Source organism: Ursus americanus, chromosome 15, assembly GCF_024610735.1.
Source record: "Ursus americanus isolate L20-20 chromosome 15, mUrsAme1.1.p, whole genome shotgun sequence".
NCBI classification, from domain to species: Eukaryota; Metazoa; Chordata; class Mammalia; order Carnivora; family Ursidae; genus Ursus; species Ursus americanus.
This window is the reverse complement of record NC_142141.1, coordinates 23903244-23918430: the sequence shown is the minus strand read 5'-3', so window position 1 is coordinate 23918430 and position 15187 is coordinate 23903244. Positions and strand designations below refer to the sequence as shown.

The 15187-nt window shown below is 39.3% G+C and overlaps 1 protein-coding gene across 1 annotated transcript; it reads right to left on the bottom strand.

Annotated features, from left to right (window-relative positions):
- Positions 1-815: 815 nt before the first annotated feature.
- Positions 816-12167, bottom strand: LOC123803678 (uncharacterized). Its single transcript, XM_087867850.1, is given in 6 exon segments — positions 816-2052; positions 2055-3589; positions 4667-4793; positions 5037-5163; positions 10363-10406; positions 11925-12167. Coding segments are annotated over 6 exon segments (1965 nt in total). The 5' UTR covers positions 12013-12167; the 3' UTR covers positions 816-2008.
- Positions 12168-15187: the final 3020 nt, after the last annotated feature.

Here is a 15187-nt window from a genome sequence, read left to right as displayed (position 1 = left end):
ACTCCTTTATTTCTCATACTTATATTTTTGCTTTTCTTATACACAATTGCATAATCTACAATGTTCATATTACTTTTTCCTTTCTAATCCTTATGCCTATTTTCCTGTTCTTGCTTCATTGCACTGATTAGCTCCTCTAATAAAATGCTCAAAAAAGAAGTGGTGAAGTATTAAATCAGTAGGTGCTGAGTCTAAATTGGGATTCTTATAGAAGCCCATCATCAGATCAACAAGGTTGCCTGGAGGTTTGTGACAGTAGAAAACCAAACGGGAGACCTATAAGTAGGAATTATGAATCTTTGTTATATCTGCATTAGTTCCATAGCTGTCACTATATAGAACTCACTCTTCACTAAATTCCTGTGTGTTCTCAAAAAGATTTTTTTTTTTTTTTGGTCCTTCTCATGCCTTCATAAGGATCAGTTGGGACATCTTCCTTGAGAAAACCTCAGAGTAGTTCAGCCCAAAAGATGTACTCCTACGCCTTCTTTTCCAGGTCTGAATGGTCAATTTATATCTGACGTCAGTGTTCTCAGCTCACTGTTCATAATGAAACCAAGAATTTGTCTACACGGACTAGGGATTTCCCATGTCCCCATTAGGCATGCCCTCTCCCCTGCAGAGGTTCTCATCCAGAGGGTCCCCATCTTTTCCCAAGAGACAGTTCCGCCATTCAGGAAGAGGATAAGGTGGGTAGGAAATGTGAAGGAAGCAAGTGGGAGCTACATGAAGAACCACGTGAACATAAGTATACAGACACCCTCATTGTTGCCAAGTACTGCCCTTCTGCAGGCAGCACAAGCAGTGTGCTCATCTGCAAATGCTCACGGACAAAAAGGCAGAACCACAGCAAAGAGAGCAGGAGACATTTTAGAGATATCAAGTTCTCAAATCTGTGGCAGACAGAATTTCTCACCCCAAGAGTTCTGCTCTGCAAGTGTCCTTTGTTCCCAGGGAAAACAGTTGGGGTTGCAGGGCAGGAGTCGAAGAACTGAAGAGACCTTAGACAGGGTCTTTATGTGCAATCACCAGTTTATATAAACGTATGTAAAAAATAACAAAAGTATAATAAAATGTCACTTGAACATACCAAGAATCAAGGCCACCAGGGTCAAAGACAGTAAAATGAACAGTCATGGGAAGGGGATATCAAAAGCAGAGTGTCTGAAATGCTAAGTGAGTTTAGATGTAACTTTTACACATTAGTCTTAGCATCTAGTTGCCAGAGGATAGAGAAGAAAGTTAAAAAGAACTAATATTAACTGAAAACTTGCTCTACATTGTACTTTTTTTTTTTAATGATAAAAAATATTCAGATGGGTGAAATAGGCTTGCTTGAAGTCACACAATCTGTGAGTAGCTGAGCCAGGATTAAAACACAAGACCATCTGGCTCAGTACCAAACCATTTCCATAATACCAAACTCTCAGTGAGGAAGAATAAATGGGAGATCTGGTCAACGCGCATCAATTTCAAGGTCCAGGATCCTTCCAAAGAGACAGGTCAACTTACATGCTTGAGATGAGAAAATGCATAAACATCACCTGTACTGAATCTGATCCACCCATATTTCCATCTTTGTACAAGAATCTTCCATGTATCTTTAGGGGTCATGCTAAGCCCCTCCTTATGATGTAATTTCTAGGAACTGGTTTTTTTTTTTTTAATCCACGCTTTCTTCATGTCCTTTATTGGGAATGACTGTATGGCCAAAATTATGCCAAGCTAATATTAGCAATTTCACAATGTCTGGTTATTATTAATGTGGTATAATAAAGAATATGTAACTTGACAATATTCTATATACATAATTTGTTCTACTGACCATAACTTTAAAAGTTTTACACACCATATTGAAAATGTTCTTCATTTATGATTATTTTCCATTATCTTTGCTGAGCTAGGTATCACCACACTACAGACATGAATTCTCTTGTAAAATTTTATCTATAAAGATGTCCCATAAATATAAAGTCAATTAGCTTCCTAGTATTTATTAAGGCTTGAGCTAATGCTGAGAAGGCTTTTCTGTGTTCAGTTCATTATGATTTTACCACCGTTATGAATTCTCTGATGTACGGTGAGTTGTGACTTCTGAATGAATGCTTTCCCACATACAGCACACCGATATGGTCTTTCCCCAGTATGAATTCTCTGATGTAAAACAAGGTCTGACTTCTGGGAAAAGGCCTTTCCACATTCAGCACATACGTAAGGTTTCTCTCCTGTATGAATGCGCTGATGTCCTGGGAGGTGGGACTTCTGAGAGAAGGCTTTCCCACATTCACTGCATATATAAGGTTTTTCTCCTGTGTGAATTCTCTGATGTCCAATGAGATGTGATTTCTGACAGAAGGCTTTTCCGCATTCACTGCATTTATAAGGTTTTTCTCCAGTATGCGTTCTCTGATGTATGATGAGCTGTGACTTCCTGGAGAAGGTCTTTCCACATTCAGTACATTCATAAGGTTTCTCCCCGGTATGAATTAACTGATGTGTAATGAGTTCTGTCTTCCTGCTGAAGGCTTCTTCACACTGAGCACATTTGTAGGGTTTCTCTCCAGTGTGAATTCTTTTATGTATAATGAGGTGGGACTTCTCACAGAAGGCTTTCCCACATTCAGTACATTCATATGGCTTCTCTCCAGTATGAGCTCTATGATGTATAATCAGCTGTGACTTCTGGGAGAAGGCCTTCCCACATTCTCTACATTCATAAGGTTTCTCTCCAGTGTGAATTCTCTGATGTATAATGAGGGGTGATTTCTGGGAGAAGGCTTTCCCACATTCACTACACTCATATGGTTTTTCCCCAGTGTGAACTCTCTGATGTATAATGAGCGAAGATTTTTGAGAGAAGGCTTTTCCACATTCAGAACATTCATAAGGTTTCTCCCCAGTATGAGTTCTCTGATGTACGATGAGATGAAACTTCTCACTGAAGGCTTTCCCACATGCACCACAATCATATGGTTTCTTTCCAGTATGAATTCGTTGATGTACAATGAGCTGTGACTTCTTAGCAAAGGCTTTTCCACATGTAGTACATACACAGGTTTTCTCCTTAGTTTCAACATTCTGATATTGAATAAGGGATTGTTTACTACTAAAAATGTTTCCACACTGATTATTATTACAGGGCATTAATCCATTGTGAATTTTCTCAAGATTAGAATCAGATGCACCATGGCTAGATGATTTTCCACATCCAAAACTCTCATCAGGGTTTTTTCTTGAATTGCTCTTATTACAACTACGTAGGTCAATATTATATTTCAAGTTCTTTTTAAATACATCATAGTTATGGGATCTTTGTCTTAAAGAATCTGGCTCTATGCATTCACGAAATATTTTTCCCAATGCATTATATTTATGGCCTGACTCCACAGTCACTGTTTTGTTGTTGATGACTGTTACTTGCCTGAAAAGCTTGTCTTGGTTTTCCTGACATCTCTGCAGCTGGCCACCATCTTGACAGACTTTTAAGATGGAGTACAATGAACCATCCTTTGTGACTCCTTTCAGGATATTATTACTGAAGGAAACAGACCCCAAAATACATGGTTTGGGGTTGTCAAGGTTACTTTTCCTGTCTAAAAGAAAGAAAGATAAAGTAAAACAATTGTAAGGAACAATTAACAGAATGCAGGAGAACAAGACAAATGATTAATCCATGTAGTTGATGAACTCACAACACAGGGATGGGGATAGGCCATCTCGTAAGACAGTACAGCATATATTATGACCAGATGAGTGGAAGGAAAAGGATGTTAAAGAGAAAAATTCATGGAAAAATTAGAACTGAAGGAGATAGAAAAGTATCTGCGTTATTACCACTCTCATCTTGGATTATTATTCTAGAATCTTTCCATTTTCCCTGCTTTCTGAAAGGAAACCTTTTTCACCTTTTGAATTCATTTATCTTAAAAACCATTTGCTACATATATATATTTACTATTATTATGCCACCACTATCCACAGAAACAAGGTCCCTCTGTACTCAAGATACTTTAACTCTCCTAACTAACAAAAACAACAGAAAAATCCAAGATCCTAGTATGGATTCAGTATCAGACTCAGACCTAGAACCCAAGCTTATATTTCACTACTTGTCATAAATACCTTCTATGTGTACCAAGTAAAACTAGCAAAGTTTTCCCAAAAAAGCCTTAATTCTCTAACTTCAAGGTTTTGTTCATATACTCTCCCCACCACAGTCTGCCTTTACCCTCCTCCCTCAGTATCATCAACACTTTATGTATCTTTCAAAGCAGCTACAGCTGTATGCTCTGAAAAATGCCTTCTCGAATTGTCCTATCTTTAGACTCTCATTTTCTCTGAACTTTTAAAATGGTAACTATATTTGATATATAATTGTGTAGAGCCATGTACTTGGAGGTCTTACCATCTAAAGTACAACCTATGTTCCTGGGAGGAATTTGCCTTTCTATTGCCTCCAATATAAGGTGTTAAAGATACACATATATGCAGGGAGAAAAATCATCAGAAACAGCTCTCCCTTATAAAATCTCACTATTATTTAATTATTTGTTGAATACCTACTAAATTCTCGGCATAGGGACAAAGAATAAGAGATTTCAATAAAGACAGAACATAAACCTTAGGCATCAATCAATTAAGAAAACAAAACAAACTGATATTTCACTTCCCTTGTCTCTCATCTGCCTGATTTTCATCTGGATAGATCCAATTTGGTATGTCTCTCTTTATGGTCCATGGATCTTCTCCTTGCTCCAACTTAGAGATGACATCTGGTTTGGAAACTGGATATCCTATTAAGTGGAAATCACAGAGGAACTGAGATTGACTGCACTGAAGGAAAAAGTGAAGGTATATTTTCAGGAGGGCTACAATGAAGCAGTCCAAGTGGCCCTCAGCAAAAATAATGACCTTCATTTGGGAAGGTCTGAAGATCATAAAAGTCATTATATATGTCAGGTACTACCGACCACAGCACTGATGAGGAAAGGCATGTGGATGGACAAATCTGAATTATGCAGGGAAGCCATCCTTACCCATTGAGACCAGGTGGCTGAAGTTCTCTAGCATCACATCCCTATACAGGGTCCTCTGAGCAGGGTCCAGTTGCTGCCACTCCTCTTGGGTAAAATCCACAGCCACATCCTTGAATGATACTAAGCCCTGTAACAGTATATTCCTGTTCAATCTGAAGTGATCATTCTCATCATTTCTATTGCAGTATACAAAACTATACTACACCTAGTTTTGCATCACGGTATTTGGGAGAAACAATACAAAATCCTGTCTTTACAAGAAGAGCCAGACACAGATCAGGAAAACAGAAGATGCCTACTTGATGCAAATGGTAATTTAATAAATGATAAGGGCAGCATTCATATAACTGAGAGGAAGACAGATTATTCAAAGAATAATACTGAAACAACTGGATAGTAAACAGGAAAAGAATAATATCAAATCCACATGTTAAAGGTAGAATTGCATCCCCTTAAAATTCATATGTTAAACTGCTAATCACCAGTTTCTCAGAATCTGACCTTATTTGGAAACAGGGTCATTGCAGGTGTATTTCTATGAGGTCATTAGGGTGGACCCTAATCCAAGATGACTGCTGTCTGTAACAAAAGGAGAAATTTGAACAGAGAGACAGATACACCTAGAAGAAAGATGATATGAAGAGACATGGGAAGAAGATGGTCATCTACAAGCCAAGGAGAGAGGCCTGGAACAGATGGGTCCTCCAGCCTTCAGAAGGAACCAACTCTGCTGATACCTTGAGTTTTGACTTCTAGCTTCCAGAACTATGAGACAATACATTTCTACTGTTTAATCCACCCAGTTTGTGGTACTTTGTTACAGTAGCCCTGGCAAACGAATATGCCATTTCTTATGTCTTGGATAATAGAAAACATATCAAAAAAAAAAATAGAAAACATACATTCTGGATGGAGCAAAAAAAATTTTTTTTTTTTAAGATTTTATTTATTTATTTGACAGAGATAGAGACAGCCAGCGAGAGAGGGAACACAAGCAGGGGGAGTGGGAGAGGAAGAAGCAGGCTCATAGCAGAGGAGCCTGATGTGGGGCTCGATCCCAGAACTCCGGGATCACGCCCTGAGCCGAAGGCAGACGCTTAACCGCTGTGCTACCCAGGGGCCCCTGGATGGAGCAAAAATTTAAACTCTAAAAAGATAGCCAAGAACATTAAAGTAACAAAACAAAACATGGGAAGATTTTTAGTAATAATTATAGAGCAGAGAAAGTCTTTTAAAGTAAAACATTAAAAAGAGAAAACACAGTTAGGAGAATCACAGAGTGTCAGAGTTCTTGAAGATCATAATCTAATCCCTTCATTTTATAGGAAAACAATCATAGCTTCTCCTTAATGAATAGTTCTATATTTATATGCAAAACCTAATAATATAATGAAGTACACCAATTACAATAGCAATACTGAAAAAAGATTTAACAAGAATTACGCAGCAAACACTCATAAAAAAAAAAAAACAACCCGTAACAGATTATTAACGTGACATTAAAATAAAAGACTTGGGTAAGTGTACAGCCATAAGGTATTTCTGGAGGGAAAAGTGCCTATTTTAATTATGTCACCATCATGTTCACAATAGTTGTCATCTAATAGCAGAATCTGAGTGATCTGTATTATTTTAAGCCGTTTTTTAGGTTTTCCCCCTAAATATTTCATTATTATCAAATTTTGCTCTCAGAATAAAAAAAAAATAAACACTGTTTCAAACAGCAACATTCCCCTGCTTAAAAGCATCCCTTGGTTCCATCCTTGCATTTACAATCAGTCTCATCTCAGTCATCTCAATCTTAAGATGCCTCTCATCCCACACCAAGTCCCATATTCACACCACAAGCTGCCAGGCATTTACTTTGTCCTTTAAACAGCCTTATTAATTTCCTCATTTTACATAGGAGAAAACCAAGGATTACAGTGGTTAAGTAACTATTTGCCAGAGATTATATAATGAATATACGATTAACTCGCAGATTTAAAAGCAGGTATTCTGAATGACAGCTTGAGTTCTTGACCACTGCACTCCACATTGCCTCCTTGATATTGTAAACAAGATCTTTTATATCTTATTGTTTTAATAATACCCTTAGTCAAACTTCCCATGAAACACCCTATATTTTAGTTTTCCTCAAATTCTTAGCCTTCCTAAAATCACTCTGCTCTTTCTACTTTTGCAAATGTTTCCTATTCTTTTTTTTTTTTTTTTTTTTAAGATTTTATTTATTTATTTGACAGAGATAGAGACAGCCAGCGAGAGAGGGAACACAAGCAGGGGGAGTGGGAGAGGAAGAAGCAGGCTCATAGCGGAGGAGCCTGATGTGGGGCTCGATCCCATAATGCCAGGATCACGCCCTGAGCCGAAGGCAGATGCTTAACCGCTATGCCACCCAGGCGCCCCACAAATGTTTCCTATTCTTATCCTACTTCCCTCATGATTCAAAGTTCAATAATCTTTTCAGCCTATTTTCTACTTCCTTAGAAAGCTGGTTGCTCCCCTGTCTCTGCTCTAACACTTCCTTGCTCCCATGTCTATTATAGAGGTTTTATTCGTCAATGCTGGTTTCCATATCTGTTTACCTAATTTTTCTCTGCATTCCTCCCAGAAAAAAAACCATACCTAAATCTTCTTGAGATACTCCACAGCCAGCCAGTGCATATGACACACATTAGGTACTCAACAAATGTTTGCTTAAAAGGAATGAATGACGATTATAGAGAATAAAATCAAGTTCATGTTTAGTTAAAAATAGTTTTGTGCATTAATCAGTTATTTTCTTTTGATCTGAATAAGAGTGACATGAGAAGAAAATAAATGTGAAATGTAGAGAAAATCCATTCTGACAGAAAGATTGATAGATGTAATTCTAACATTCTGATTTTGCTTTATTAATTATACCCAAATGCTTCGGGGTGCCTGGGTGGCTCAGTTGGTTAAGCGTCTGCCTTCGGCTCAGGTCATGATCTCAGGGTCTTAGGATTAAGCCCTGAGTAGGGCTCCATGCTCAGTGGGGAGTCTGCTTCTCCTGCTCCTTCTCCCTCTGCTCCTCCCCCCAACTTGCACATGCATGCTCGCTCTCGCAAATAAATAAAATCTTTAAAAAAGTAATTATACTCAAATGCTTCAATATACTATATATGCATAAATTTTGTTAATTGTGAGAAAAACATAGTACATACTCAGTGGGAAATTGTACTTTTATCATCTACAAACATTTTTTGTGGTTTGGGTGACTGGGAGAATGGAAGACATGAAGGCAAGCAGGTGTTAGAAAGAGAAAGGAAGAATAGATGTGTGCAAACAATGACTTCACTTCTGGACATTATGGAAAAAATAGAAATCCCTCTTCCTAAAAAACAGGCATATAAAGTTAATTAGCCCTGGTAGTTGGATTTATTAAGCTAATAAAAAATCCATTTTCCTTTTCTAAAGCTGCTCTAATAGAAATACAAGACTAACCAGACAGGTAATTTTAAACTTTCCAGTAGCCACAATCAAAAACTAATTTTCAAATACATATATGTGTACCCATACACCCAAAATATCATTTCAAAGTGTAACCAATCTTTAGAAATTATTAGTGAGCTTTTTGGAACTCGATCTTCTAAACTCAGTATGTATTTTACACTTATGGCACATCTCAATTCAGACTAGCCAACTTAAAAATGTTTAGTAACCACAGATGGCTGGTGGCTCTGTCCTGGACAGCACAATTCTAAAGCTACTGATATCCACAAGAAAACAACCCTGTCTTTTTGCAATAAAACTCACTTGTTAAGCTCTATTACTGTAAAATATATATGAGATTTCTAAATTTCACAATAACAGTGATGATGACATAATAATAATAATACTAACAATAACAACAACTGACACTTAATACAGAACAAACCATCCCAAGATACAGTTCCAGGCATGGTTTTTATTCGCTTAACTTTCACAACAACCCTATGAGGATTCTAATTTCCATTTTAAGGATAAGAAAACAGTCCCAAGTCAACCAGGCTGCAAAGAAATATTATGCATCTGCTAAGATAATAAAGAAATCTAGATACTGGCATGGGAAGATATTCAAAAATCTTTATATGATGCAGTAAAATTAAAAAACAAGGTATAGCATGGAATGTTTACTGTAACATTATTTTTCCAAAAGAGAAAAACAATAAAGAGACACTCATACATACTTAATCACACTTATACCCATATTGAAAACGTCTGGAAGATTACAAACAAATGGTGAAACTGACAATCTCAGGGGGAGGAGAGTTTAAGTTAAAGAGTGTCTCAGTTTTTAAATTTTTATTGTTTATATAGTTTAAAATTTATATACCGTCTTTATAGGCAATGTTGGCAGGGAGGAAAAGTAATACGGACTGTTAAAAACAGAAGTGCGGAGAAGGAACTGGCCTTGAGCTGGACAGTGATCTTATATAATCTGAAATCACAGCAAAGGGTATGGAGCATCAGCGGTCCATACTCTACAAAGCTTTGCCAGATAATTAGAATTTAAGAACTGCCTTTTGGGAGGAAAATATATTTAGGAAGACCATTCAAAATGTACCCATCCTGTGTTATCTAGATTTTATCAGTAGATAAAACTGGACAATAGGAAGCCTGTGTAATCAATTCAGTCCTCTAAACTAGAAATCTAACAAACTTTTTCCGTAAAGTTTGTATTTTCAGCATTGCAGGCCACACGGTCTCTGTTGTACTTAACCAACACTACAGTTGTGGCAAAAAACAGCCATAGACAACAATACATGAACAAACGGTATGGCTGTGCTGCCAATAAAACTGTTCATAAAAACAGAGATCTGGATTTGGCCTACAGGCAGTAGGTTGATGAGCCTAGCTCTGAAGAATAAGGTTCAAGGCATTTGGCTATGACATTATGATACCTTCGTTCTAAAAGAGATCATTTTATGATACAGCTATAAGAAATCTGTTGCATTTACCATAGGAATGTTGGTGAGAACACTGCGTACTCCATTAGAGAAAGACCCAGAATGGAAATTTATTTTAGTCCTACATGGCAAGAAATATTTTCTTCCCATGAGAAATGTATCTGTTTTCTCTTTAGAGGACTGCAAATCATGTAACTGATGATGTCTGCAAGAAACTCAGAAAAATTGGTACATCCATTTTTTTAAAATGTTTTCAGGCCAGGTTATCTACATGTTACCTAGGAACTCTTTCTAGGTCTTGATCTTTATTTTGGCTACCTTTTCCCTACTCCAAATTTTAGCTATCTGTACTTTCCCATTTGACCGGACAGAAAATAAAGAGGAAATTTTAAAAATTAAAAATAAAAGCAACTCACCTGGGACTTCATCATTTTCTGCTCTCTTCTAAAAGGGCAGATGCCTGAAAAAGCAAAACTGGTGATGAGAAGGACATTTTCACAGGCTCCCAGTCTCCTAGTCTGCAGCTTCCATATTCACCAGTCCAGAAACATCCACCACTAGAAGTCAGGTGGATGATGGGACAACCAGGCATAAGGCTGTTTGGTCCTTGCAGAAGGGTCAGGAAGCACTAGGTGAAGAAATTCCTCTTGTGACTACACTGTGATGATACAGAACTTGGTCAAGGTGATTTAATTGTATTAGATATGTTTCATATTGACTAACAGCCTATTGTTTCCCTATGAACCAGTAATTCTATTTGTAGAATATTTTTATAAGGCAATAAACATGAATAGATTTACATAAAGATTAACCGCAGACGGGACTTCCCTGGCAATAAGCATGGCCAGAGCCAAGTGGAAAACTGAGAAATGTATTCCCTTATTTCCCAGAAAGAATCAGCAGCTGAATTCCGATAATCTCCCAGGAGGTCTTTTATATTTTCCCTCAACTCAGCAAATTCTCCTGCCAATCAATATTCATGGACCAAAATGTTAATTTTAAGATGTTTTCTGCTTAAACTATAATTGCAGATTTTCAACAGTGCAGTCATCTGAGTATAAAAATGGTGATAGGTTGGAACCACTCATACAAGAGAATATACTACAATGCAGGAAGGTATATACCTTGTCAATTTTTCTCGGCCCCAGGGGGAGTCATTCATACAAGACTGAACTGGTTCACAGGAACTGAATGCTCCCATGACAGGAAGACTGCTTTATATGGAGTATGCCAGGTGTTGTCAAAACTGATCTGGAAGGAAACAACCAAAATAGTCATGCTCATGTCCGGGTACCCAGCAGGTGCTCAGTAAGTGTTTCTTGAACAAAATATAAAATGATTTCAATAAGCTTAGAAAAAGGCCGAAAATCACACTTTTGGTAATAATCCAACCTTTTTAATTTGTTCGGTCTTGTTTTAAAATGATCATGGGGTGTGGTGGCAGGCACCAGACTAAGGGCCCAATAGTGAACTGAGAAGGGGTCTAACCTTTAAGAACTCAAGGGTTGCCTAAAACCTGTGGAAATTTTAATGTATGTAAAAGTCTTTCCCAGTAAATTGGGGCTGCTCATCATGACTGCCTGATCCCACTATTGCTCCCTCTAAATTTCTGAATCCTCGGGCCTAGCAATGACACACCCACAGAACTTCCCCATGACCATCACATCACATCACATCACTGACCACGACATGGATGTCCCGGTCATTTAGTCCAAGCCCCCTCCCCAATCACTGATTCTCCAGAGTCCCCTGAATCACTGACCCCATTCAGTCCCCCTGAACGTCATTTCTGATCCCACAGATAATCCCATCACTGACACATCAGTCCCCAATTACTAATCTCATACCTCACTCCAACCCTGACTCCCAAATAAACCCAACATTAATCCCACAAACCTCCCCACCTCTGACTTCATAAACCTCCAATCACTGACTCTCAAAGACCCCTCCCCTCCTGTTATCAATCCAACGGACTCACCGCACATACCCGCCTTCCGATTTGCGGCTCTTTTATCAGATCCCGAAACGCCCATCACCGCTTTAACCGGGACAGCTGTCACAGCCATACTGGCGAACTCTCCCGCTTCCTGTCTGGGAGAGCGCAGCGCGGGGCTCCCGAGCCTGCGCTGTGCCGTACTGGGCGGTTTTGCCCGCTCCGCATCCTCGGCGGCTTTGTTCAGGAGGCAAGATGGCGTCTCCCAGGCTCTGTGTCTTGTTGTGGGAGCCGCCATATTAAGAGTCCGGTCAGGTCCGTACATGCGGAGGAATTTGGTTTATTCCTAACCTGAGTTTGGACTGTGCCACCGCGGCAGCGAGGGGAGGGGGCAAGATGACGGAAAGGAGGATTATACAAACCAGTGAGGTGCGAAGTTTTGCAGAGAGCTTTTAAAGGAAGATTGGGGAAGAAGTTTGAGTGTACGACCTCTATTAAAAGATTGCATTTGGTAAAAGAGGAGGAATTTGGAATGTTAAAATACTCTCATTGACGACACTACTTAAACATGTTTGTAAATGGTACAGCCCTACACCGGGAGGTTCTAGTTGCTGAGAGGGGTGAAATGTGAAATGATAGTCTCCTCCGCGTAGGTGCCACTGTGAGAAAGAGGGGCCGAAGTGGTGGGAGAGGTCACTGTGGGGAGGGAGGGTCGGTGGGAAGGGGTACACAGCAGAAATGAACTTTAAACTAAAAACGATGATAAGGAATTCTCTAGAGGAAATTACTACTGTAGGAATGAGTTGCAGGGGCGGACAGAAGAAAGGAAAACTGAGACGGGGAGGAGACCGAGGCCCAGAGCGATGACGTTGAGAAGCCGGAGAAAGTAGGGGCCGCAATGACCGAGCGAAGGAGAGACCTGTGTAGGCAGCGATGGGAGCCTGAAGGGCAGAACACGGGGCGCAGAGGAACCGAAGTGGGGCGCTAAAGGACACAGCGCGGGAGACTCAGAGCGGGAGATTGACACAGAGAAAGGAGAGACTGAAAAACAAGATAAAAATGGAGAGAAAGCCCGCGAGGAGGTTAGATTTTTCAGGAAAACATCACGTGAAAAAATAACGAACCTACAAAGCACTTACCATAACCTTTAGGTCTTATGCCAGGATTTTATATATTTATAAAATATAAATGAATATGTGTTACATGTGTGTTAACATGTTTCATGTGCTTAAGTAGATCCGCTTTTGAATCATCATGGTTTTCAAAGGAGCCATTATTTTTGGCTCACGTAATTAAATGAGCAGCAGTTTTACATTGAGCACTTACACTTCTCATGTCAAGTAAGAACAAATCTGGACTTAGATAGGGAGAGATTTTATTCAGAAAGATGACTGCAGGGGCACCTGGGTGGTTCAGTTGGTTAATTAAGCCTCTGCCTTGGGCTCAGTTCATAATCTCAGGGTCCTGCATGGGGCTCCCTCCTGAGTGGGGAGTCTGCTTCTCCCTCTCTCCCTCTGTGTTCTCTCTTTCTCTCTCAAATAAATAAAATCTTTTTAAAAAATAAAAGAAAGATGGTTGCAAAAGGGTTCTCCGCCCCCCACTCCGGCCTTTTTTTTCCCCCTAGGGTTAAGATGGGTTAGCAGGAACTTTGAAGAAGTAGGAGTGTGCATGTGCCAAAAACAGGGCACCTTAAAATGTTTCTGGGGTCCTCAGATACTGAGAAAAAGCTGTTAAGGGAGGATGTTCTGCATAAAGATATTGCTTTAGACTGGGTTTAAAGTTGGGGAGGAGCCAAAGCTTAGGGGCCTGTGGGAAAAGAGAGGCCTAACTTTTGGTCAAGACCAAGAAGAGGGTAAGAAGTGGGCAGTTGCGATCATTCCCTTCAATTTAAACTCCCACAGTTATATCAGTATTTATTACATGCCTCAGGCTTAAGAGTGTGTAGCCACTGTGTTAGGCACTAAGGGTACAGTGATGATTCATTCAGAATCCTCATGGAGTGATGCCAGTGGAAGCTGTAGATATGGGAAGGGATCAAACCATGGAGAGCCTTATAGGAATCGTAAAAACTGCAGATCTTGATCCAAAGAGTGATGAGAAGCTGTCCCTAATGTATCTCATTAAACAAGAAACTGAAGGAGACTTCCCTCATAATGAAATAAATACAAATTAAAGCTGCAGTAAGATACTATTTCTCATTTATTAGCTCGTTTTAAAAAAAGTATTCTAATTTTGGAAATAGACGGTGTTGGTAAGAATCAAGAATTCTCATGTAGGACAGAAAAATGATACAGCCCCTGTATAGGTGTTTTAGCAATAGCTAGCAAAAATACATGTATTAGTTGTCTGTTGCTGTTTAATCAATTACCCGAAACTTAGCAGTTTGAAACTATAAACGTCACATATTTCTGTGAGTCAATCTGGGAACAGCTTAGCTGGATGGTTCAGATTTAGTCTCATGGGGTTGCAGTTAAGCTGTTGGTCAGGGCTGCAGTTATTTCAAGACTCAAGTGGAGGAGGATATGCTTTCAGATTCAATCAATGGCTGATGATAAGTCTCAGAATATCATTTTCCAAGCTCAGTTCCTTACTATGAGTGCCTTAAAAAAAAAAAAAAGATTTTATTTATTTATTTGACGAGAGAGAGGAAGCGAGAGGGCACAAGCAGGGGCAACAGCAGAGGGAGAGGGTAAAGCACACTCCCCGCTAAGCAGGAAGCCCAATGTGGGACTCGATCCCAGGACCCAGGGTCCTGGAAGGTAGACGCTTAACTGATTGAGCCACCCAGGCGCCCTATGTGAGCCTTCCTATAGGCTACCTGATTATCCTGACATGATAGTGGTCTTCCCTCTCCTCAAGCCTGCGTCATAATGTGATAGCTTGCTTCTATCAGGTTCAAGTGAGTCAAAGGAGAGAGAGAGAGAGAGAGAGAGAGCCTGCACACAAGGGCACATGAGATAGAAGCCAGTCTTTATAACCTAAATTGGAAGTGATATCTCATTACTTCTTCTGTCTTCTGTTTGCCAAAAATGATTCAGGAAGGCCTGCCCACTGACAATCACATGGGAATTGATCCCCCCACCTCTTAAGGGGAGGATTGTCAAAAGTCATTGTCATAACTTCTACCCTTTGATTCAGAAACTCCACTTCCAAGAATATATTTTAAAGCTGCACTGGCAAAAAAAAAAAAGGACAAAAAAAGGTCAAACGATTATTCATTACAATACTGTTTCATTAGTATAATTAGTATAATCATTTTACCATTTTTTTAATATCAAAAGACAAATATCTACTAACAGAGGTCTGGT